This window comes from Myotis nattereri, assembly GCF_964212035.1.
Source record: "Myotis nattereri genome assembly, chromosome: 17".
Lineage (NCBI taxonomy): Eukaryota > Metazoa > Chordata > Mammalia > Chiroptera > Vespertilionidae > Myotis > Myotis nattereri.
The window spans coordinates 22,027,890-22,055,237 of record NC_138092.1 but is presented as its reverse complement, the minus strand read 5'-3'; the positions used below and the strand labels follow the sequence as shown (position 1 = coordinate 22,055,237).

General features: G+C 38.6%; 1 protein-coding gene across 1 annotated transcript in view; it reads left to right on the top strand.

Annotated features, from left to right (window-relative positions):
- TRPS1 (transcriptional repressor GATA binding 1) overlaps positions 1–27,348 on the top strand; it is a gene marked incomplete at its 5' end in the record, with an annotated part of 184,514 nt that overhangs the window by 8,446 nt on the left and 148,720 nt on the right. Inside the window, 2 exons of the mRNA XM_081111452.1 lie at positions 4,841–5,973; positions 17,855–18,458. Of these exons, the coding sequence (XP_080967578.1) occupies positions 4,841–5,973; positions 17,855–18,458 (1,737 nt within the window). The remainder of the gene's footprint in view (positions 1–4,840; positions 5,974–17,854; positions 18,459–27,348) is intronic.

Genomic DNA, 27,348 nt, shown 5'->3' with positions numbered 1-27,348 from the left:
TTTCTGTTTTGTTTTGTATTCCGCCCCCTCTCCCCCAAAGATTGTCTTCCAAATTATTGAGACTGACTTTGAGATTTATCGCTATTCTGTCAGCCCCAATACCAAATAACCATAGAGAATTAGTTCAGTATTAAACTGAGTAAAATGAGAAACGAGGTTGGGGCTTGACTGTGGATTACTGTAATTAAAAAAGCTGGTGATAAAAATGTGTGTAATTAAGAAGATGCAGTATTTTACCCTCAAATTTGCCCCATTATGCCCTGGCTGGTGTGGCTCAGTTGGATGAGTGTTGTCCCATGGACCCAAACGTCACTGGTTTGATTTCCAGTCAGGGAACATGCTTGGGTTGCAGGCTGGATCCCCAGTAGGGGAGGTGCAGGAGGCAGTGGATGTTTCTCTCTCCCATAGATGTTTCTCTCTTTCCCTCTCCCTTGCTCTCTCTCTCTCTCTCTCTCTCTCTCTCTCTCTCTCTTTCTCTCTCTCTCTCTCTCAAATCAATAAACATAATAAAAAGAATTTTTCCCCTCATACAAATTTAAATATTTGTTGGTGCTTCTAAATCCAAATGGGTAGGGTGTTTATTCCAGTTGTTCCAGGGACACAAGGAAGTGGCTGCGATGGCATGAGACCGAGATGATTGACATCTAACTAGACTTGTTATTGAACTTTTTTTAAAGTCTCCATCACGATACATCATTAAGGCATATTATATGCTCCAGTGTTTTTTGAAGCATAGTACTACGCAGAAACATCCCCTCTGTAGATTAGCACATTAATACTGACTATAGTTATTTTCAGTCAAGATTGGCCCTTACAGATTACTTCACGTTATTTGTAACGTCAGTATTTGAACAGTGATTTTTTTTAACACCTGAACTTTTTATTGTTAAGGTTTTACTTTTTTTGACTATCAGCCCATAACCTCAAGCCGTTTTAAATAAGCACCCTCCTAATTGTCCCTCTGTTACTGCCAATTATAGTCCTTGAACATGAACCGCATCTAAGGAAGAGTTTGTGTTTAGTTAAACAACTTTTTTTTGTTCCATTGAACAGAAGTACATGTGCTAAAGTGTCATTTTAAGAGTTCTGAGGCTTTAAAAAATATTTTCCTGTGACATATTAATTTAAATTATTCTTACAGGTTGTTCCATATTATTAGGAAGGGAGAAATAAATTGAGGGTTAAAGACCTTGAAAAAAAGCCAACCACTTATATTTTTAGTTTATATGCTGAAACATTCTTGTGAAAAGACCTCTATGTATGTGAGTTATAAATGAAAGCCATGGAATATACCTCATAGAAGGAATCGTTTTTAAAATATAAGGTTAAAATAGAATAAAAAGCCATTATGTTCTTAATCAGTGAAAATTAATTTAAAATATGTTCTTGTTCATGCATTAACATGGCTGTTTCTTTATATAACCAATTCACCAGCAGCGGCTTCATAGTAATTTGTCTTTGGGCAAAAGATGGATTTTGTTCTATTTTTTGAAGAAGGCCCTATGTGTCAGGTTGAGTCCATAATAATGGGGCCATGAATTACTATCGCTTGCTTATTCCAGGTGACTCAGGGCCCTTAGTGAGATATTTCTCCATGTGCTCATCTGTTCAGTCTTTTCATCCCATTGGCAGGATAAATTCAACCAGATAGTTCATTTCACCCAATAGTAATTCTGTTTATGTGACTGGTACTGTAGAGCGTACTGTCTACTGTGGTATTCACTAGTCCAGTGATGGCGAACCTTTTGAGCTCGGCGTGTCAGCATTTTGAAAAACCCTAACTTAACTCTGGTGCCGTGTCACATATAGAATTTTTTTGATATTTTCAACCATAGTAAAACAAAGACTTATATTTTTGATATTTATTTTATATATTTAAATGTCATTTAACAAAGAAAAATCAACCAAAAAAAAATGAGTTCGCGTGTCACCTCTGACGTGCGCGTGTCATAGGTTCGCCATCACTGCACTAGTCACATGTGGCTCTTTAAATTTAAGTTAATGAAAACTAAATGAATGAAAAATGTATAAAAGCTGCTTACATTAAAAAAGCAGTTCCTCAGCTGCCCTGGCCCTCTTTCATGCGCTCGATAGCCACATGTGCTAGTGGCCGCCATGGGCACGGTCAACTGCAGGACATTTCCATCATCTCGGAAAGTTCTCTTGGAGCTCACTGACCTAGATTTTGCAAATCACTTGCAGGTCCATTTACTCCCTTGACCTTCACAATAATCCTGTAAAATGGCAAGGCGTACAATATTGATTATATCTGTGAGGATGAGGATACGGAGGTGCCAGGAGATTGCATAATGTGTCTTTCCACAGAACTTGACTTATAGAATTTCCCTCAGGAACAAACAAATGCAAGTAAAGGTGAATGTAAATGACTAAAGGATTTTATCTACAAATTTTGGTCTTTAACTATGAGTAATTTAAAGGCAGAGAGGTGGTCTAGCTTGTTTACTGTTGTAAACTGATACTTATCACAGAGAGGGCACAGTTAAACTCTCAATAGCTACTTAACTACTGATTGGATGCATCAAGAGTTGGTCCAAACAGAATTTACAGTTTAATAGAAATTGTAAAGTGTGAATAACCCTATCAAAGGGACTACTGAATTAATGGGTTACAATTAAAGTTCTGGTTAGCAAAAGAAGAAAAATCAAAACTTATCATCTTTATTCTGCTTCTGCTCTCTTCCCTAGTATAATCATAGCTAGGGAATATGTTTTTTTCTATTTCTTGCTATGTTTAACTATTTGAAAAGTTTGAGATAATTCTTTGAACGTGTAGCTCTATTTCCTGGCAATAATGTCCAATAAACACTTACTGCACACACTTACCTTGCATAGCTGTTCTTGCTGTGTATTTATGTTTAACCTAGAAAATAATTGTTTTAAGTTAACATTTGGGAATCATGAAAATAAAATAAATGTAGTCAATTGTCTTAGGCATGGTCTCCTAAATTAATAAACTGCATTTTATTTTTGAAGGGCATTTAAATGATATACATCACTTATATTTCACCATGACCAGAATGTAGATCTTTTTTTTTTTTTTTGGAAAGAGAAAGGAATGTAACACTGAGTAATTATGTTTTCCAAAGTTGGCTTTATAAAATGCATTCCATTTTGGGGAAAACTTTAGTTGCTTTAGTCACTGCAGTGCTAGGTTAGGGTGATGACTGGACTGTGTCCTCATGGGGTCTGGCTCTGACATCTGTCACACCGCTGATTGGCAGGTGCTGCCTAAGAGGGGGGCCCATTCTTCCCCTTCTAGTTACATGATGCTCTGCTGGTGACAGGCTGAAATCTGTGCGCTTGCCATGGTGGGTATAGACATTGTCAAAATGAAACGTTGTCCTCCTTCCTTTGAAGGCTATGGGAGACCTTCATAAATGATTGTCTCGATGTACAGTACATGTTGAGCTATTTGATGTGTTCATGTGCATGCCCTACAACTGTAATATTGGAAATACATGTAGAGGTTGCCCCAGTGGAGGAAGCTACTGTTCAGGGAGGTTACGTCATTTGATCACGGTCACTACTGTCTCTAAGTGGATGAATGGACTTCAGTCTTAGTCCTGTGCAATCGCGGTACAGACATCCCTCTCAGTGTGTTGGAGGAATACTGTTTGCATATCAACTAGAACCTTTTACATGATTTTGAGAATCTTGAGACTTTTCTCCTGGTGTGATTTGGGTATGAGCAGTGATCACACATGTCATTTTTGAGCAGCTGTTGAAGAAGGCGGAACATGATTATGCCACGTGCTTACTGTATGACATCTGGTCCTAGAAACACTCAAACACTCTCTGATAGATGAAGGAAAACCTCCCTCCCTCCTTGGAGCATTTCAGTCAAAGACTCTATTTTAAACCAGGAATTTTGGCTGCTCGGTGGTGGCCCTTAGTAAACTGCCCATTGACGTGCACACCGGAGAGGGAGTGAGGATTTTTATATAAAGTGCCCTTTGAAGGCCTTCATTGCCTAGATACTATACACATTTATAATGAAAATGCAAAGCGGTGGTGATTTTTATGGTAGAATTTTTTGCATTTTGGCCTTTGAACGATCCTCTTAGGAGGGGCTGGGCCTTTGCTAGGAGATAGAACTTTAATGCATCCCTGTTCTGTTTTCTTTTTTTCATTTGTCCTACACTGGGAAACATTTCAAACCTTTACATTGGTGCTCCTTCACCAAGACCTCAAACCCACTGCATTCATTTCATTTTTAGCCTTAGAATGCATGCTCAGGCTCTATAATTATAAGCCATTTTGAGTGGTCGTGTCAGCATCATTGTTTTACCCCCAAAAATGAATGTCATCTTGGCCTGCAGTCTCATTGCTGTAGAAGCTGAATAGAGGATTCCCTTGAAGAACCTCTGCATTGAGTAATCTCTGAGCAACTGCCTCCGGTTTTGACAGCAACACTTAGTTTTGTCAGGAAAAATACCCACATGGTCTGGATGCTTTTGTAGGAAGTGGATTTGAAGGAGGCAGTAGTAAAACCTACTTTGTAGAAAATGGTTTTCTTCACCTTTTTTTTTCTGAAAAGTATATCTTATTAAATCCTTTGAATTAGTTCTAGTCCTTTTACTACTTACACTCTTCTGATACTTTGGCCCGAAATGTTTAACATAATGAGCCTCTCATCGAGTAACTGTTGAATAATGGAGAGTGGATTTATTTGGCTCTGATTATTCAAGTGATTTCCTAATAAGCAGAAGTACTATTGTATTCTTTTATGTGGAACACTTGCCCGGGCCCTCTCCTCCCTCCTACACAGAGCATGGCATTCATGACACCTTGTAAAGTAACATCCGTCTCTTCTATACCAGGTCACTTCAGGTGGAACATTCATCGGCATTGGACGGAAAACACCAGATTGCCAAGGCAACACCAAGTACTTCCGCTGTAAATTCTGCAATTTCACTTACATGGGCAACTCGTCAACTGAACTAGAACAACATTTTCTTCAGACTCACCCGAACAAAATCAAAGCTCCTCTCCCCTCCTCTGAGGGTACCAAACCTTCAGAGAAAAACTCTAACAAGTCCATCCCTGCGCTTCGATCCAGTGATTCTGGAGACTTGGGAAAGTGGCAGGACAAGATCACGGTCAAGGCGGGCGATGACACTCCTGTTGGCTACTCAGTGCCCATCAAGCCCCTTGATTCCTCGAGACAAAATGGTACAGAGGCCACCAGCTACTACTGGTGTAAATTTTGTAGTTTCAGCTGCGAGTCATCTAGCTCACTGAAGCTGCTAGAACATTATGGCAAGCAGCACGGAGGAGCGCCGTCTGGCGGCCTGAACCCAGAATTGAACGACAAGCTTGCCAGGGGCTCCGTCATTAATCAGAATGATTTGGCCAAAAGTGCAGAAGGGGAGCCCATGACCAAGGCAGAGAAGGGCTCCAGCGGGACTAAAAAGAAGGACTTCTCCAGCAAGGGGGCGGAGGAGAACGTGGTGACCAGCTACAACTGTCAGTTCTGCGACTTCAGATATTCCAAAAGCCATGGCCCCGATGTCATTGTCGTGGGGCCACTCCTCCGTCACTATCAGCAGCTCCATAACATCCACAAGTGTACCATCAAGCACTGTCCATTCTGTCCCAGAGGCCTCTGCAGCCCAGAAAAGCACCTTGGAGAAATCACTTACCCGTTCGCCTGTAGAAAAAGTAATTGTTCCCACTGCGCGCTCTTGCTTTTGCACTTGTCTCCTGGGGCGGCCGGGAGCTCGCGAGTCAAACACCAGTGCCACCAGTGTTCGTTCTCCACCCCCGACGTGGATGTGCTCCTCTTTCATTACGAGAGCGTTCACGAGTCCCAGGCATCGGACATCAAACAGGAAGCCAACCATCTGCAAGGAGCATCGGACGGGCCGCCGGCTGTCAAGGAAAGCAAGGAACACTCATGTACCAAATGTGATTTCATTACCCAGGTGGAAGAAGAGATTTCCCGACACTACAGGTAAGCCGGGGGGTGGGGACAGGGCGGGGACAGGGGGCACCGAGAAATTGATAGAATACAGGGGGCTGATTCAAAAATGGTTGGGGATGATTGTGGTGACCTGGGGAAGTTACTGAGCAAGATCACCTAAAACAGTGGTTCGCAACCTTCTGGCCCTTTAAATATAGTTCCTCATGTTGTGACCCAACCATAAAATTATTTTCGTGGCTACTTCATAACTGTAATGTTGCTACTGTTATGAATCGTAATGTAAATATCTGATATGCAGGATGGTCTTAGGCGACCCTTGTGAAAGGGTCTTTCGACCGCTAAAGGGGTCGCAACCCACAGGTTGAGAACCACTGACCTAAAAGGTCATTCATAAAACTGCAGGATATATATATAATTCCAATTATAATATATATATTTTTTTTAATTGATTTTTTACAGAGAGGAAGGGAGAGGGATAGAGAATTAGAAACATCGATGAGAGAGAAACATCGATCAGCTGCCTCCTGCACACCCCCTACTGGGGATGTGCCCGCAACCAAGGTTCATGCCCTTGACCGGAATCGAATCTGGGACCTTTCAGTCCGCAGGCTGACGCTCTATCCACTGAGCCAAACCAGTTAGGGCTGCAGGTTATATATTTATAGACAACCACAGATTCTAATTGAACCGCTTGTTTCAGACCATTTATTCTCTGTTCCCTGTTGTTGTTGTTTTACCATTTACTGAATGCATTTTAAAATCCACAGTGATGCTGATAATGCCGATGAGTTTACTGATTGACCACAATTCATTTATTTGTCCTTGCTGAGTATGGCTCTGTATTCCATAATTTTTTATGGAGCCGCTCCAAAATGCAAGGTACCGCTATAATTTGTTCTGTTTTTTATTTCAACCTGGAGAGAGTCTGTTTGAGAACGTGTTGCTCACTTTTCTTTTAAAATGAGATTGGAGCCTTAACCAGTTTGGCTCAGTGGATAGAGCGTCAGCCTGCGGACTGAAGGGTCCCAGGTTCGATTCCAGTCAAGGGCATGTACCTTGGTTGCGGGCACATCCCCAGTAGGAGGTGTGCAGGAGGCAGCTGATCGATGTTTCTCTCTCATCGATGTTTCTAACTCTCTATCCCTCTCCCTTCCTCACTGTAAAAAAAAAAAAAAAAAATCAATAAAAATATATTTTAAAAAGTAAAATAAAATGAGATTGGATATTCTTTGTGCTTTAAAAAATCGAGCAACAACCTTCTCTTTGCATACAAACAGTAAATATGAAGGTGAGAATTCTGTAATATGTGTGACTAGGATTTCAGTACTCACTCCTGCTGAAGTTATTTCAGATTTGTAAACAGAGTATGTCAGTGTTTCCTGCTCCTTTCACTCTATTCTTTTTGTAAATGTTAATTTTCCCAGTTAATTTTTGTATTTTCTAGAGATGAGTTTAGGATATGTATCTTTATTTCATTTATGTATTCATTCCTTAACTAATTAATTAATTCCAAAAATACACATTATGCCCAGTACTGATAAAAGAGAAAATAAGACAAACATAGTCAGTGGCCTCATGGAACTTAGTTTAGTAGGAAAGCTTAACAGATCTTCAGAATGATGGGTATCTTAAAGATGAAGCAGAGACCACTACATTTGAATACAATGACAACATAGCCCAATATGGTAGACTAGAGGCCTGGTGCACGAATTCATGCATGGGTGGGGTCCCTCGGCCTGGTTGGCGATCAGGGCCAATCGGGGCTGTCTCTCGGTAAGTCCCAATTGGGGCCGAATGGGGCCCACTGGCCAGGGGGAGGGGCCACGGGAGGTTGGCCAGCCATGGAAGGTTGGCTGTAGGAGCGTACTGACCACGAGGGGGCAGCTTCTGCATTGAGCATCTGCCCTCTGGTGATCAGTGCACATCATAGCAACTGGTGGACTGGTCCTTCAGTCGATGGGTCGTAACAGTCGCTTAGGTTATAGATAGATAGATAGATAGATAGATAGATAGATAGATAGATATAGAGATATAGATATAGATATAGCTATAGATATATAGATATATAGATTAGGAAATGCCTCCTTGAGGAAGGAGCATTTAAACTGAGACTTGCTTATAAGTAGGAATTAGCATAGCAAAATCCTGATGGTACAGCGTGTTCAGATATAACTTAGCACTTACTGGATGCTTTTCTGTTATTATGCTTTTAAGCATCAAAGTAAAGAGATTTATTGACGATTTAAGTGCTTTTCCATATGTAGACTCGATTTCCTAACACAAATTTTCACTTCTCAAGATCTTAAACAGGTCCTCCTCCCATTCTTTTTAAAAGTTGCAGGTTCGTGCTAGTGTGTGTATGTTTTCTCAGTCGCCAGTAGTAAAGCCGTTCAAGTCCAACAACAGCAGGCTAATGATGTGAGATGTTAATTTGAAGGGCCTCCTCATGTTCACAGTGCATGTGAATGTTCAGAAAACACTTCCTTAAGATCTGCACTGTTTAATTTATAAGGTCAGCTGTAGGAAAGATACAGCCCTGCAATCAGATATGTTCACACTTGCAGTGTTTCTGGCTCCTCTGATGTTAGCTGCATGTTAATTTGTTCTTGAGACTCCCAGACCTTCGCTTTCTCCCGAGCTTTACCGGTGTGCGTACTGTGCATGCACATGTGTCAGGTGATGTGAAAATTAGGTAATCCACTCTTGTTTTGAAGGAGGAGGCTTTCGTCAATCATGAGGGAACCGGCCACACACGCACACGCAGGCACACACGCACACACTATGATACATCTAGATACCCCATCATTGAGATGAGTGGTTTTTCTCAAGGAAACTGAGTCCATTGCCTGAAAACCTGTCTGAAAAAAAAAATAGTCCCTCTATGCTTTGGTGAAACAAAAGAGATCCTAAGACATAAAAGTATGAATAACAAATATGACTGAATAATCTCAAAGCTTACTTAATATTTGCTAGGGAAAGTAAGCTCCAGAGGGAAAAGAGACGAGTCTTGTCTTGTTACGGCTGTGTCTACATGATTTAGCACTGTGCCAGGATGGCTAATAGGTGCTCAGCGAATATCTTTAAGTACATGAAATCCCTGTGAGGTTTTGACTTCACCGTAGTTTGAATATGCTGAGAGCCCCGTGGTAAGTTAGAGTTTAATCTTTGACTATTACATGGTCTTGGAATCCTTCTGAGGACCTAGATTTTACAAAAACTGACGTTTTTCTTTGCACTTTGTTTTTGGAAAATTTATCTTTATTGTTGGAAGTATTACAGATGTCCCTCTCTTTCCCCCATAGAACCCCTCTACCCTGCCCCCCTGCCCCGGCCTTCACTGCACTATTGTGTCCCGGGTTATGCATACAGTTTCTTTGGTTAATCTCTTCCTGCCCTCCTTCCCTCTGACATTTGTCATAGTCCATGCTTCCATGTCTCTGGATCTATTTTGTTCATCAGTTTATTAAATTTAGGTCCACCTCTCAGTATTTTATTAGATAAAAAAAAAATTGAACAACACTTGTCCTTAGGGCATTAAGATGATCTTGCCCTTATTCATAAAACCTGATGGAGTTTGTGTGATCCTAGACTCTTTAAATTGCTGAGCACTTTACCTCTAATCTTTTTATGAGTTCTTGTAGAAATATTTGAAACTCAGACAATTACAATTTCAGGAGTCCCAGCCAATGGAGGCTGCAGGGATGTGAAAGAAAGTAGTCACATGGAAGTCGAAAACGTTGACCTGCTATCAAAGTATTTTCCCCAAATGCCACAATTTGAAGATAGCATAAAGGGACAAGTTTACCATATCACAATAATATCTTTATAGTTAAATTTATGTTTATTCATTATTATTTATGTTGGGAAACTTTCACCATAATTCTGCTTTACTGTGCAATAGTCTAGGGTTTTGAGTGTTTTATATACAAGACTTACAGCGTAGTAAAATGGTAGTATAAGCTGAGAACTGTACAATATGTGAAATCATGTAGCTATAAAATAACTACAGCTAAAAAGCAGGAGAGCTGATTTAGAGCTGTGAGTGGAAAAACCTCAGTGTGGATTGCATGGGCATTTCCCCAAAGAACCACTTCTAACCTGGGCTGAACTGCAGGCATTACCCAGTCAGTATCTGGAACTTGGTCAGTTTTCTTAATGTTTCATATTTACTTTTGATGCCCCAGCTCACAGCATGACTGAATTATTATATCCACTCATGAATTTGTATCTCACACTCCATTTCTTTTAGTATTTAATTAAACAGTGTACTCCTTCTCTAATTGGCTACTATTCTCCTTGTCAAAATTTTCAGTGTTATAAAGTTATGTTTCTGGAGTAAGAGGAATACTTCCTTACAAGAACGACTATACTATATAAAATATACGTTTTTATGCCTTGCTAGACTTCCATGAAGTAAGGGAACTTTCTGGAGCTTTTTTCTTCTCTGTTCACCAAGAGTGAGCTAAACCCAGACTGAAGAGAATGAGGCAAACATGGAAGGTGAGGCCTCACTGAGGGTCGATGTCAATATTGATACTGCATTTGATCAGGAGTCTAAGCCAGGAGTCACCGGCAGAGAGATTGTGCAGAATGGGAATTTTACTCTAAGCTGACACCTTGAAGGTGACAAGAGTGATTCCATATCAGTGCCTTCCTTTGACTCCTGTCAGAAGTAAACACAAATTTGTCTATACTGCCATTTTCACCTCCACGATAGCCATGGCCTTGCCTAAGATAAACCTGGAATGAGCTCACTATTATAAAAATGTTCCATATGGACAGGGATATAAACCACTATATCTAAAATCAGTAAAAAATGCAAATAGTAGCTTTAGATACCTAGCAACTTCAGATATATAGACTTTAATTACAAAATAATAATCAATTCTTTAAAAATGAAAATTAGACTTACAAATTGATCAAGCTGTATGAGACTATAAATGAACATTCAAAAAGAAGCAACTAATATTTTTAAATTTAAAATATAATTATTGAAACTTAAAAAATATTGATAAGTTAAATAACAGCTTAGCAAACGATTGAGAGCAACTACACGTGCATTAGTACAGAGTTTCTAAAAGGGTGAGGGCCATGATGGCTACATTTGGATTTGTGTATGTTATGGGACATGTCCTTTTAAACAATATCTAATAAACCAGCTGCCTGTAATACCTGAAAATGGACATAATAGTACAAGTTGAAAATTTCCACTATGAGATAAAAACATTACCCAGGATATTAAAGTCCATCAACAAAATAACTCACAGTAGCATGACATTATTTACTAGAAATTCAGATTTAATGGTACTGAAGACTGTACAAGAACAGTCACAAATCTTGGAATAAGAGAAATTTTAGCCATGATTTCATTTCATATTAGTTTATAGAAATTATGTCCCAACTTCTTGTTTACTTTCTATTTTACCGGAAAGCTTATCTTTCTCTTTTGAATATTTCATAGGGGATATCTCCTTCTCAAAAGTGAATCATCAGTTGAAATTTTTCAGATATGACATTAGTTGTGCATTTTCCACTACTTGAAGATGAAATCAGCCCACAACCCACTTAAAAAACCAGTTACCCCAAATGAGTACTTACTAGATTATTTCAACTTAAAAAATAGGTGATAAGTTGACTGGATGGAATTTCAATTCAGAATTTCAGTTTTTCCTAGATTTTAGTTTGTAGACTGCTCTGTACGTCACTAAAGCTGAGTATCATATCTCCAACTTCTAGGGGTTGATTCATCTGCTTATTCACCTATAACTTCATATTTTGTCCCTGAGATTTTCCTCTTCACCTGGTTTTTATTCCGTCCTTCTAGTGTCAGTAATCTCAGCTTCCACACGGGTAGACTTTTTAACAACAAATATATGTTACATAAATGATTGACTTGATTAGATATCAGATCTACTAAACTATGTAAATTAAATCACCTCCATTTACTCCTCTTCTGTGACAATTTATCTGTGTCACAGTCCATAATTACCAAAAAATAACTTTCATTGTCTAATTGATTGGTACTTATGATTTATTGAGTTATTTTGATGTTCATTTAGTCATTGCAGAAGAAAAAACTGGTTAAAACTATTGGAAGCGAAATACAATTATTTGGTAAAGGAGAGCTTTTCAAGCGTTGGCATAAATCTCTGGAAGATAACATTTAATGGAAAAAAAGGAAGCATTGCTCAGAGCTGACTTCACATGTACTATAAGCTGGTGTACTAGGAAAATAGAAATAAAGAAATAGAATAAAAGAGTAGCATCTTTTAGCTGACTTTTTTTAAAGAATCTAAAAAACCTCAGCCCTTTATGAATTATAAAAATACTTTTAATCTCTACTAATGAATGAAATGCTACTACCAGGATAAAAGCCCACTGTACATTGAAATGTGAATGGATCTGAAATAAGTGCTTTTTATAGCACATGAAAATTCTGTCCAGTAGGATAAGGAATAAAACATCTCTTCTCACAGAAATTTTGTCACTTGAATTAAGTACAATTTGGCCTTTTTTAGGCAGCTTGATGTAGTTTTTTTCTGGATGCAAAGGATGATTTAGTTCTTCTATCAAAATTTCTTTGATTCATGTCCTCATTGTCTAATGTATTGCATGGGACATAGTTAGATTTTATATAAGTATATTCCAAATATTGCATGGAACATATTTGCACTAAAATATTTTTATTTATTATCTGAAATTCAAATTTAACTGAGAATCCTATATTTTATCTGGCAGCTCTTATGCTAGGGAGACCTATAAAATGACATCTTTTTTTTTTCTTGGATAGAGGAAAGTGTTTACTCTTGAATTGGCAAGAGAGTATAGAATTTAAGTTAATGCAAAGCATTTATTTGTAGTGTCTTTTAAATTAGTTTGGCTTAATGGAACCAGAAGTTCAAGGAGTTTGTAAATAATGAAGAGTTTATGCAGAGGACCACTCAAAATATACCATCTGCAAAATATATACCACTTCGTTTCCTCTGCCACTTTATGGCTCTATACATTAAATCCAACATTAAGTCCTGAACTCCCTCAAAGCTATGGTGGTTTGTGGAGTTCAGAGTGAGTCAGTTCAAAATATGCTTCTTTGGTATGTGGGCTGTTTTGAGCTAAGGGCGACATCAGCTGCCGGCTCAGGAGAAACTTCTGTCCCTCCCCTGACTACCTGGAAGAACTTGAACTAGGCGCCTTGCCCATAATGGGAGATTGTTAGACAGAACATCTTTGGTCTGTTTGCATTTACTAAACATCATTTCACAGTGACCCTTTGAAGCCCCCAAGGCACTTACCTCATGCACTCTAGCTCAGGGTGTCTTAAGCACCCATGTTCCCTTTTGGCCTCTGAGCCTCTCATACATGTGGAGTTTCTGACTCTCTCATGTATGTGGGGTTCCCATACATATGTATGTGTTAAATTTGGTTATTTTCTCTTCCTAATCTTTCTCATTCTATTCTATTATTAGACCAGTCGAAAGAACCCGGAGGGTAGAGAAAAGTTTCTCCTCCCCCATGGGTTCTACTTCTCTGGCTATGAAGCAGATATTTACTGACTGACTATCAGCCGTGGGCAAACTACGGCCCGCGGGCCGGATCTGGCCCGTTTGAAATGAATAAAACTAAAAAAAAAAAAAAAGACTGTACCCTTTTATGTAATGATGTTTACTTTGAATTTATATTAGTTCACACAAACACTCCATCCATGCTTTTGTTCCGGCCCTCCGGTCCAGTTTAAGAACCCATTGTGGCCCTCGAGTCAAAAAGTTTGCCCACCCCTGGATGTTCTGGGTGGGGCTGGGTGTGAGCTTTGATCTTGATCTTAAGGCAGTGATAATATAACTGCAAAGTAAGATACACACAGGATTTTAATAAAAGGCAGCGTGGAAAAAATCCTCAGAGGAAGACAGTTTCAGAGCAGCACCGAGGATTGCTAAATTTACTCTTGGGTTGAGTCATTTGGAAAGTCTGTGGATGAGAAAGTGGTTAATGTGGGTCTTAAGAAATGGAGGGAAAATTCCCTGCACCTTTCTGAGGTTTTCATATGAATGCTAATAAAATGAAATGCATTTAATAGGTTAGAGGAGAGTCCAAACTAATAAAATCTCACAATGACTAAACTTTTATTCTTGAGTGATATTTCTTAGACTAGGTATCAAAATCATCTATTTTTATTCTCTGGGGACATGGCATTACGTTGAAGGTCTTCTCAGTTATTACTGAGGGAATGACACGCATCCTAGAATATGCCCAAATCTTAATTAATTCCTGAATAAGCTAGATACTTTTCATCAAGTACCAAACAGCATACATGAAAGAGTACTCATGGACAAGAGTTAAGATACTGTGTCATGCCTGCCATATGTGAATTGACTTATCTGTGTATCAGGTTCTTGTTCTGTGAATTAGGGACAAAAATATATACTTAGTGTGATTGTTGTGGGCTAATATATATAAATGGCCCGGCACTAAAGAACATTGAAAGATGACCCCCAAACAATGAAATAAGTAGATGAATTACTGTTTGGGGATTATGCTTGACAATATCATGTTTGTAATTTTAACTTACAAAGCTGTTAGTGTTGACTCTCTGAGGTGAGTAATATTGTATGTGTTTTCAGAGAAAAGGATGTTGCCCATCATAAAGAATTCATATGGGAATGTTCAAATGCTAAGTCTATATACTGAGAGTTCATTCCAAACTATCTAACATCCGTGTTGAAGTTATTTCTGACCATGGCTTCATGATCCTTGCTACTTAAGGTGTAGTCTGGGGACCCACAGCATTAGCATTGTCTGGGTGCTTACAAGAAATACAGAATTTTGGGTCCCAACCCAGACTTCCAGAATTAGGATCTGAATTTTAGCAAGATTACCAGGTGTTACCTATGTATGTTAGAATTTGAGACTATTGCTCTAGATCAGTGGTTCTCAACCTTCCTAATGCCATGACCCTTTCATACAGTTCCTCATGTTGTGGTGACCCCCAACCATAAAATTGTTTTCGTTGCTACTTCATAACTGTAATTTTGCTACTGTTATGAATCGTAATGTAATTATCTGATATGCAGGATGTATTTTCATTGTTACCAATTGAACATAATTAAAGCATAGTGATTAATCACAAAAACAATATGTAATTATAGATGTGTTTTCCGATGGTCTTAGGCGACCCCTGTGAAAGGGTTGTTTGACCCCCAAAGGGATCGCAACCCACAGGTTGAGAACCGCTACTCTAGATGTTAGCATAGGTTATTGAAAAGTTTGTATTGCTCCGAGCGTTTAAAGTAATGTTGTCTTTTAAATGTAGTTTCTGTCATTTATTAAGGCTGCTATTACAGGGAGTAAGAAGTCCTTCAGGTCTTTAGAGTACTAAGTTGGAAATTGCCTTTTCTGCTTCATCTTCTGGGGTTCAAAGAACTGAAAATTGAGCAGTTTAACAGTTTACTGCTTAATTGTCAAGATTTACTCTCTTTTCATTAACAGTAGTCACACCCAGATTCTTAAGATTCTGAATAAGAAAGATTGTAAGGGCATTTCCTGCCTTTATTAAAGTCGCTGGGCTTGGGGGACGTCTTATGAGTGTTTACTGAGTTGTTGGAACCATGATCCTTCTATTAAGGTTGATGCTGGTTCCTGCATTGGTGTCACCTGAGGAGCTTGTTAAAAGTTCAGATTCTCTGATTATGCCCAGGAGATTCTGATTCTGTAAAGCAACAGAGGGGCCTTGGAATATGTATTACCAAGAAACTCCTTAAGTTGCAGCGTTCCACATAGCCTGATTTGCAAATCGTTGCTGTAGTCGGTTTCTTTTTGTATTGGTTAGAAGACCGTTACCATCCCCTCATGTATTCACTTTTCATTCTTCATGTTGCATGTCTTGGTTTTCCATATTACCAATCATTTGATTTATTGTTGTATAAAGTTAAAAATGGAGGCAGCAGAGGGTAGAAAAATAGAACATTGATCTGGGAGGTAGAAGCCCTATATTCTTGACTTGATGTAGGCTCAGTGGGTAGGTCACAGTTTCTCCATTTTACTGTCTGTGAAATGGGCTTTATACTTCAGTGGAATGTGAGTGCTTTGAACTCTTCAAAAGAAAAGGTGTGTGAGTTGAGCGTGTTATTACCATCTTATTTTAATATCCTTCCTGTTAAAACCGTGTTTTCCTTTGCAATGTAAAACCTGGTTATTACTGAATTATTATCTCTGTAGTTGGTGTTCCTTTTGTGCTTTATACCCAACCCCCACCATTCTCTGCATGCGACAGTTCTCCGGCTTCTGTCTCGTGGAAGGTTTTCCTGGGCCGGTTGGATCAAGAGCTCGTCTGTGGGGCTGATGAGAGCAGCTCTTGTTGAGACCTGTCAGGAGTCGGGGAGTTGTTCACTGGGACAGGAACTTGAAACTAGAAAACCTAGAAGGCCTAGACACCGTGTCCCAGTGTGATACCTTGAGCTGAATCCATTGTCTGGGCAGGGGCCCTGGGCCTAGCCTATTTAGGAGGAAGTACCAGTCAAATAATGGGTTAAGGGTTGGATGTGGTTACTTTTTATTATTTCGTAAAGGGATGGGATGCTCAGGATCTTTGAAGGCACATCGTCCTGATTATTAGATATATTACTAGATATAAGGGCTCTAAACCACCCTAATGAACACACTCAGAAGACATCCGGCCTCCCCAGACTTTAATAAAACAGGTAATGCCCTTTCTAGCTTCGTTATTTAGAATCTAAAGATTCTTGGTGTGACTACTATTAATGGAAAGCGAGGAAAGCTTGACAATTAAGAAGTAAATTGCTAAACTGTTCAGACTTTCAGGCCAAGGACTACGTGTCTTTTATTCACCAATACACACCCAGGGCCTGGCAAAGTAATACTGTGATGATTAACTACAATTACATATATGAGTACATATTTTACAGTGGCTTTAAGTAATATTTTGTTACTTTAAGTTGGTAACTCCTAACCCATTATATCAGTGGAGTGGCAGGTGTTTCACATGTTTTTAGAGAGCCACACGAGGCTTCCAGTTAAAGAAAATATGCCTAATTCCAAACCCTTGTGTACCTTTCTGGAATGCTCTTTAGAATGTTCTTTCTTGTTTATCAAACATTTGTCTTATTTTAACAGTTACTTTTTTTGTCTTTAACAGCAGGAGATGCTATAAAAGTTAACAAATAAGATCTTGTTCTAGGCCTTTTAAAAGAAGTCCCACACATAAATACAGAGTCACACATACCCTGTTCATGAATTTCTATGTATCATGCTTCTTGACACCTTATAGACACCCAATTTGTTTAGAAAAATCTTGAGTTTCTAATACATATCATTTACTAGATTATGTAGAACAGTCAACCATATTTCCTTGACTAAATCGGTTTGAATTTTATGATAGAAAAGAACATTATAGTTAGGTAGAATTTATTCCATATATAAAAGCTGTACAGAGCCCTTCAGCATCTGAAATGTGTGTATGTGTATAGTGAAATAAAATCTCAATGTAGTTTAAATAAACAGAGTGAAAGACCATTGATTAAAACAGCTGTAAAAAATGTATGAATATCTGCTTAAATAATATAGAATCAATGGTCACTGAGCCACGGTGAAATGAACAGAGCAGACCAATCAATAAGAAAGTAAGGCAACCAGCATTACAGGTGAATTGACAGGAGTGTGTGTGTGCCCATAAATATGTGTGTCTGCCTACTATTGCTCATATGCCAACAGGGAATGCCGCATTCTGTAGGTAGAACTGAAAATGCCAGTTCCTTACCTCCCAATGTCTGGATGTTGAGAAGATTGTGTCGTTTTCTACCTCTTGCGTCACCTGAGATAAGATTCAGGTGTGTAAAGAGCGTTCTCTTAAGAGGCGCTTGGCGTGCTCCGTTTCCCATGCCTGTTTTCTCCTCCCCAGGAGAGCGCACAGCTGCTACAAATGCCGCCAGTGCAGCTTCACCGCGGCCGACACGCAGTCACTGCTGGGCCACTTCAACACTGTCCACTGCCAGGAGCAGGACAGCACTACAGCCAACGGCGAGGACGACGGGCAGGCCGTCTCCACCATCAAGGAGGAGCCCAAGGTTGACCTCAAGGTCTACAGTCTGCTCAGTCCAGACTCTAAGTTGGGAGAGCCCGTTCCCGAGAGTGTGGTGAAGAGGGAGAAGCTAGAAGACAAGGACGGGCTCAAAGAAAAAGTATGGACCGAGAGCCCCAGCGATGACCTTCGCAACATGGCTTGGAGAGGGGCAGACATCCTCCGGGGCAGCCCGTCCTTCACTCAGACAAGCCTGGGGCTCCTGACACCGGCGTCCGGCACCCAAGAGCAGACCAAGACTCTCAGGGACAGCCCCAACGTGGAAGCTGCCCACCTGGCCCGCCCTATGTACGGCTTGGCTGTGGAGACCAAGGCGTTCCTGCAGGGAGTGCCGGCAGGCGGAGAGAAGTCCGGGGCCATCGCCCAGCAGTACCCTCCATCTGCAGAAAGCAAGTCCAAGGATGAGTCCCAGTCCCTGTTACGGGTAGGAAGGTTTCATTTTTAAATAATTCCTATATCTTGAAGGGAAAAGGGGGGCAGGGAGGGGGGTGTGGACACACATATCCTCTAGATCAGCGGTTCTCCACCTTCCTAATGCCGCGACCCTTTCATACAGTTCCTCGTGTGGTGGTGACCCCCAACCATAAAATTATTTTCGTTGCTACTTCATAACTGTAATTTTGCTAGTGTTATGAATCGTCATGTAAATATCTGATATGCAGGATGTATTTTCATTGTCACAAATTGAACATCATTAAAGGATAGTGATTCATCACAAAAACAATATGTAATTATCTATGTGTTTTCCGATGGTCTTAGGCGACCCCTGTGAAAGGGTTGTTCGACCCCCAAAGGGGTCGCGACCCACAGGTTGAGAACCGCTGCTCTAGATTCTCAGGTCTCACCAAGGAAAGGCAGTGCTCTGTGTCAGTCGGGGGATTCATGCCTATCAGGACGGAGTGGCAGAAAGTAGCTCACCTGAGTGTGTGTCCTGTGCACATACTTGGCACAGTGGTGGGCAGTCGCTTGTCACTGCTCTGGGTCCAGAATGAATGTCGGTTCATCCTTCCTGGGGATTATGCGAAACAACGAGGCGGCATTCGGAGAAGGGCGGTTCACAATCCCAGAAGGATGCACACCTGTTACATTAAAATAGCGAAATGACTTTTACGTTCTAAGGTGGTGTGACGGCATATGGTGAATAGAGAATGTAGCAGAGACTTAAATCACTGAGAATGCAATAGCCCTTGGTGAGACGTTAATACGGAAACGGGGTGTTTTTTAAAACTCACTGTATAATTATGTACTAGTGGCAATGCTCGTTGTTTAGTTGCCAAGAAGAGGGAAAGGGCGGGATAGATCTAAGTGTGAATGGCGTGAAGCACATTCAAAGAAGAGAACCGAGAACCGTGCATTTTATATTATCGGGCTTTTTAAGGGAGAAAGACATCGTCCCATGTGGAAAAGCAAAACAAAACCCCTGCATAGGATAAGATCCTTGATTGCCCTCTTCTAAAAATACTTTAGATTTTGAAAATTCATGAGTTCCTAATAAGTGATGCTTGCCTTTTGCCTAAGGTATCACCGCTTAGTCATTTCACCCTGACCCTGGGAAAATGTTGAGCTTCTGGGTGATTTTGAAACTCGGTTCATGTGCCTAAGGTAGGATCAGACAGCAGCTAGCCGTAAGGAAAAAGCCAGTTAGGGAGCGGAGCTCAGCTGGCCCGGTAGACCTGCAGGTCAGAGACCACTGGCTCTCTCTCCATGTGTTCTGGGGAGAAAGATTGCTCTTTCCAGTGTCTGCGTGGCTACGCTGCTCTCCTCCCCTGCCCATTCTCCGAAGCCTGCCTCTGCTTCTCAGGTGTTCTCGAGTGGAGTCGGGAAACACTCCTTCGAGGTGCATAGTTAATTATCAAAGCCGTTACTTTTCCTGTTTGCAGTCATGCCCTGGAGCGAAGAGAAGGGCTTGAATGCAGAAGGGGTGATGCCCTGTCCACTGAGTAACAAAGAATCCTACAGGGGAAAAGCCAGTTTATTATAAGGAACTTTGAAAAGGAGGAAAATGGTTCCTATACCCATCTAGAGGGTGTGCAATCCAGGGGGCTTCTTTTAGATAAATACATACGGAGCTGCATTTATATAAGTGTAAGTGCCGGTTATTCTCCAGCATGTCAGGACTTCTCTGGTCTCAGGTGCTCTTACAGTCTCTGGTCCTCGGGCAGGAACGATATGATATGTCTGAGGTTTTTAAATGTCTACTGCGCCTTGAGAGCAGGGTGTGCACGGGCCTCAGCGCTCTAGCACCGGCGCTCTCCTTCCTTGTTTCTTCCACTGAAAATGGTTTTCACCTGGGACAACTTCATTGCCTACCTAATTGTTTGACTCTTTTAGGCTGTGTCTGGAATATTCTCTTTCCTGCCAACGTTTGTATACATTAAGAACCTGTAATGAGGAATAATTAATTAAGCAGTGAAGTCTAAAACCTGAGCCTGATAGTTACGTACTTTTTTAAAAAATATATTTTTATTGGTTTCAGAAAGGAAAGGAGAGGGAGAGAGAGATAGAGATAGAAACATTAATGAGCAACACCGGCCGGGCAAACCCCGTTTTCATGAAGTAATTCACAAGATAAAGCTTATGTTAAGGTGCAATAATCACCACAGGTCACCTATGCAATTTAAAAATTTTTATAGCAAGATCAATTCCATACTATTTACAAAGAAAAATTATAAAGACATTTCACTAACTAAAAATATACATACATGTTGGACACAAAACTAAAACTAGAAGTAGAAAAAAGCAACAGACTATTTTGAAATTTTAATTCCCGTCTGTGATTCTTATATTTCCTTCCTCACTTTGAGTAAAGCAAAATTTCATAACTAAAACCAGTTAAAAACATTTATTAGAAAGACCAATATTCTAAAAACAACAAAATTATGTGCTTTATAGCATGACCCTAACTCCATTCAGCCTACCCTTTAAAAATGTTTCCAATATTTAGCAGTGTTGAAATATTTTACATTATATTTTCTGCTAGATAAATTTTCCATATTCAAGTTTTTACTTTTAGTATTAGAAACTGTATGTACAAATGCATTTACAAATATATTTGTTCTAATAATGCTATATTGTGTGCACTATTTAGATAGAAAATCACTTTTAAAACCTATTTTCCATTTCTTAAATTGCTTTCTAAATACCATGCCAATCCGTGAGATAATATCAAGTTAAATTCTACCTTTTAAACCCAAAGATGAATAATACATTCTATCAGTCTATATTTACATAGACCGCTGTATTTTCATTCAAAATGTGCAGATTATTTTTGCATAGCTCAATTGTGCATTTATAAATTTTTATAGGGTACTCTCACTACTCACTGGACTTGTACAATTACAAAATTGAAAGACATCGTTTTTACTTCTAGTCAATAGGATGGTGATATTCTGCTGGGTTCCCCCCACTGATGGCAGAAGAATGAGCGGAGAAGTTTGTATTTGCTGTGATAACTTATCAATGCCAATTTCTACCACCAAGAGTAAAAATCTTGTCAAATTCACCGTCAGAGTGGGCGCTGCTTAAATTCTCTCCAATGTCTTAAAGAGTTTATCAGTTAAGACATGTGTGCATTGAAGTTGTTAATTTGGTTAATACAGTAAATATTTCACAGTATGTTAAATTAGCTATGCTTCCTATTCCAAATATCCAATAAAACTGGTGCTTTCCAAAAGCACTATGCAAAGACAAATAAAATGAAAATTTTAAAAATTCAAATTTGATTGAAATCACAGAAAAGTGATCCAACACTGTTTAAAATATGTATTGATCATGTGTGTATTTAATTTTGTCAGCAGTCAGAATTTAGTAGATGGCAGCCTCTAAGGACCACACATCATATGATAAGGAATTTGGTCACCCCCTGCAGAACATGGTTAAGTCTCTCGCTGAAGATTTGCTGCTCAGCAGCTAATGTGGAGGAACTGAAAAAAAAAAAAAAAAGTTGAAATGATGCAACACTAACTTGAAGTCAGGGAATTAAGGAAGTGGAGAAATTGAGAAAAACAATTTTTTAAAAAAGTGTTATCATCCTCAGCTTGCTTAAAGAATGTAACTATCGCCCAGCCTGGTGGCTCAGTGGTTGAGTGTCAACCTATGAACCAGGAGGTCATGGTTCGATTCCTGGCCAGGGCATATGCCTGGGTTGCAGACTCAATCCCTAGTAGGCGGTGTGCAGGAGGCAGCTGATCGGTGATGTTCCTCTCTCATCCATGTTCCTATTTCTCTATCCCTCTCCCTTCCTCTCTCTCTAAAATCAATAAAAACATATTACTAAAAAAAAAAAAAGAAATTAGATGTTTGTTGTGTATTAATCAGACAATATCTCTACAAAATCATGTGATTTTTTTGTGTGAGTAGGAAAAAGTATTAAAGCCTTTAGAATTTTGCTAGAAATAGTCCATGTTTCAATGAAAACTTTAATTGGTACTCTTAAAACTTCTAGAAAATATCTTATAAAACATGAAAGCTCCTGGAAATGTTTTAAAAGTGCAGTATTTTCATTTAACTTATAATTTGTTTCTGTGAAGAAGTTAGCATATTTAATATTGCCTGTGCTAAAAGCAAAAGTTAATTGGTTTTATATATTCAAATAGATGTTTCTTTCTCATTTTAAGCTAAACAGTGTATTGTACTCAGAATTCAATATGGTTATGTGCCCTTTACTGACCAGTTTCTTCTATTTTGTGTATTTACACAAAGGTATTTATTTATTTAATTATATATATTTATTTTGTTTATAAGAGTGGATCGACTCTTATTCACATACAACTGTATTCATTTTATTATTTCCTGCATAAGAAATGCTAGGCTTTATTCTTGTAATTGACCTTTTAGATTGAATTTTATAAGATGGATAACTTTATCTTTTAACTGATAACCACACTAATAGGAACAAAACCTTGTGTTAAACAAAGATCCTATTAGTATCAAATGCATTTTTTGTTTGTTAGTGAAACAAAAAGGTACTATTAAGATTAGTTGGTAAATATGTTGTTTCTGTGGTTCATGGCAAATCAACAGTCAGCTAAACTTCTGCTTGTCATTTGTCAGACAGAATGTCAGATAATTCATAGACTCTGATTCTGCCAAGCACCATAGTTATCGGCCCACGTTCTTCATGTATGTAGGGGGGAAATAAGTCTCCGAACTGATTTCAGTTTCCCATGTGAATTTACTTAGGAAGGTTTGTCCTTTTTAAGATGCACGTTTTTCGCTGCTTGGTTCTGGCAGAGATGTTCAGCCAGGGGCTGTGGGCATTGAGTTCCAAGTTCGGGGATTTGAGTTCCAAGTTGAGTCTCTGACTGTAAAGGAAGGGCCTCCGAGAATCCCCGTGCATCTCTCTGGGAGAGGATCGGGTGCCCGCGGTGCTCACAGGAGGGCTGTGCCGCTTTGTTAATTAACGTTTGTCAGGCCATTTGAGATCGGCAGATGCAGGGTTCTAGATAAGTGCAAAGTAGTGTGATTATTTGTTCATTTGGTAAATGCGATATCAACACGGGACAAAGCAGATGCTATTTCCCCTGTTCTTCGCAGTGTTAAATTTATAGTTTAAAGATCGTTGATACCGGACAGTCTATTGAGATGCAAAAATGTTCTTTTGGGGACAGTCCATTGGCAGCCAAACAGACATTCAAACAAGCGGCAGTGTTGAATGCCTTTACAACCACTGACAGGAGATCGCAGGAACTTTTTTTAACCAAAGATGGTCTCAAATGAAAAGTCTGATATTTTTTGTTTTGCTTCATGTTTAGTGAAAATGAAAACAAGTCTTTCAGTTATCATACAGGTATTATTGACTTATTATCTTCTTTATGTACATAACCATTTTCCCGACCCTATTTGAATGTTTTACATAGGTATACCAAAGAGAACAGCCTATACCAGGAAAAAGGAAATATACATTTCCCTATTCATTGCTTATGAAACAGTAGTATTTAGGCCATGTTGATAAAGTTTCTCTTTAGGTAGCCATTGGAATTGAAATTGCCCAAGAATAAAGTGTTAAAATCAAAATCGGAGCTTAATAATCTTTGTAGATCTCTGTGCTTCTGTCCTCTATAGATGTATTTCTGTTGTCATGTCAGAAAAGGGTACAATTGAATTTCAAATATATTACTGACTTACTTTAAAAATACAATCCAGTCATTGAATGAGTTAGGTGTAATAATGGTGATCATTTTAATTGTTTTCACTGAATAAAATCCAGGTAGCTTGTTTTCTTTTTCTTTATTGGTTATTCATTTTTTATATTGGCAGGTCACTTTTGATAGTAGATCTGCCCAAACCAATTTGACACATACATGTTTGGTTTTACTGATTTGGCCAATAGGATTTCCCATTATTCTAATTTCTTTTTCGTAAGTCAGCTCCAGTGGCCCAAGCATTTTTTTTAAAGCACTTTTTCTTTTTTCTTTTTTGTAACCAGGCTTTTTGTGAAGTCTGGCAGGGTTCTGCTGGCCCAGGTTTCTAAGGCAGGGGAAACAGATGTATCTTGCAGTGAATTGGGCTGTAAGTGTGTAGTCACTGTGAAATGGTATCCTTCAGCACAGTATCTGTTAATTATTTCCTGTATAACTATCTTTTGCTTGACTTCCTTTTTTCACAGACTGCATGAGTCAGGAGATAACAGGGCCCCAAAAGGAACCTATTGTTGAGTGTTTTTAGATGTTGGAAGTAAAGAGTTACATAGAAGGTGGTCCAAGTTTCAGAAGCATAGATACAGATTAATTCAAAAGTGTGTCAGCCATGAGCTCCACAGCCTTGAGGTAAACCTAGTATTTTCTGGCAAAGTCCAGTCTGATGGACGGATTTCATAGAACTGTTGATCACCTAAAGTACCAGGAAATTTTTTTGTCTTGGATTTGTGTGTGTGTGTGTGTGTGTGTATTTTGTTATTTGCTGCCACCAAAAAAGTAAATACTGTTTCCATTGTCAGATTCTTTTATTCTCCCTTCCCTTTGACTCTGTTGGAGAACTTTCATTAAGTATTTACAGAAAAGGACATTGATGACTAGAATGGTCTGCTTTTTTAACTCAAGGAAGCTTGGAAAACAGGGTACTGCTGTATCCAGTTGGGTTGTTAGTTTAGGGATATGGGAAGAGTTTCAGTGAAGTTTCAAGAACTTGCTTCATTTCAACAAAGCAACATTCTCATTTTATGGGTCTACAGTTAGCTCTAATTTACAAATTAGAACCTGGAATATGACTTTATTTTGGAAAAAAATCCACAATACTTTATCTTCTGGCATACTTCTTTTGTTATCATTATCAGTGATTAAGAGTAAGACAAAGGAATCTTTTTTTTTTTTTGTAAGTACAGGACATTTGTGATGTGACAAATTGAGTATTTGGTATCATTGCTCATGTCAGATTGATCAAATAGCTCTCACACATAATTTTACATGTTAACTTACCTCTTATACAAGATGGTGTCTCAATTTAGGAGATTTAATTTGGGCATATTAATTATGAAAGGGATGAGACATTTCATGCCTTGGAAATTTGCCTATCTGTAACATCATTATTAAGCAGGAAAAGCTAAGAATATATAGATATATTTGTAAAAGGCAAAATACAATTATAATTTTATTAATTTTTTAAAAGGTAAGTAGTGATTATCAGTCAAACTTTTATGAGAATTTGGATGCAAATACAAATATTTTTTAATATATTTTTGGTAATAATAGTTTGAAGAAAGTGATGAGATCCATGACAGTGTGATTTATTGAATTGCATTTGCCTGTAGTGTCACATTTTGTTTACAGTTTGGTATTAAAGACATACTAAATAACGAAAAAAGGTCTTGGTAGACTCATGTCCCATAAAGTAATCTGTTCTCAGGAAATTAACTTTCTGAGTTTACCTGGTAATGTACTGAACAGCACAATAATTCCTTGTAGCTGTCCAATTTAATTCTCAATTAAACTACTTTTGAAAGCATTCAAAAATAAAGTAATGGTTAAAATAGATGGATATTTATTTATAATTGGTTGCTAAGTAACATAGCATTTCAGTTTCTAGGATTAAAAGTTTACTGCCTTTTCATTAACTTATTATTGGCTTAACTCCTTTCATCCTCACCAAAGCCTTTTGAGGTTGAAGCTATTATTATCTCTTTTATTTTGATGAGGAAACTGAGGCAGAGAGATGAGTTAATTTACCCAAGGTCACGGTGCTTATGATGGCAACAATGCACTTCTGACACCGGCGATTTGGCTCTGGAGTTATGCTCTTAACCATTAACATTGCATGGCCTCCTATGACTCTCTGATTTGTTAAAATTTGGACAGCTTTCTGCAACTTCAGAATAATTTATTGTATCTAAACATATACTTTTTTGTGTTTTATATACAAAACAGAAAAATAGCTTCTTGAAAATTATGAAAGTGGCTCGTACTTATTGAAAAAGAGATAGATGATACAGAACACTCAAAAGAAAATGAAGACCACTCATGAATTCTAACTCACAGATACTTTCCTATTCATGTTTTCGTGTATAATTTATTCTATATATGTATGCAAAGATATATTTTATCTAAGTATAGCATCATGTGCCTCACTCTTTTATAATCTTTTTTATTTACAATATATTGTGGGTGTTATTTTTCCATCAGCCAGTATAACCCGCAGTATTTGTTTTAGTGCCCGCACATTATATCATGAAATAGCTATATCATGATATGGTCAATGAATGCACTATTGGTGAACACTTAGGCAACTTGTAGTTTCTAGTTATAAAGAAAACTTGGATGGATCTCATTGTATTATTTTAATTTTCATCATTTCCTTAGGATAACTTCTTATCATTTCAGTTATTTAAATGAGAACATTCATCACTGATACAACAAATGGTGTTCCCTGTCCAAGTCACTGTCATGTAAAAGGGTCATTTTAAGACATAAATAAATTAGCTTTTAAAAATGCTGAAAGAACAAAATCTTAGAATATTCAATTAAGGATTAATTGGTGAACTATAAATTGACTTAATGATGAATGCAGGTAGTGAAAGAAAAAGCAAATGATAATTATTAAGAGCTATTTTTCTTATCATGTATATGGAATGTAACAAATGCCCTCTAGCCAGGCATATGGTGGTGCTTACCTTGTATTGTATGCGTAGCATAGTTTATTTTGTAGAGAAGTTTCTGTTCAGGCAGGACCCATTTTCCTAAGCAGAGTTGCGTCATGTGTCTTATGTGAAAGCAATCAGCTCAGCTATTCTTGCCTTTTTTAGGGGAGAAATTTCTCCTTTTGCTTGTTTTTATTTTGCCTCCATGGGCGATGTTCTTGCTAACCTTCACAAATTCTCAAAC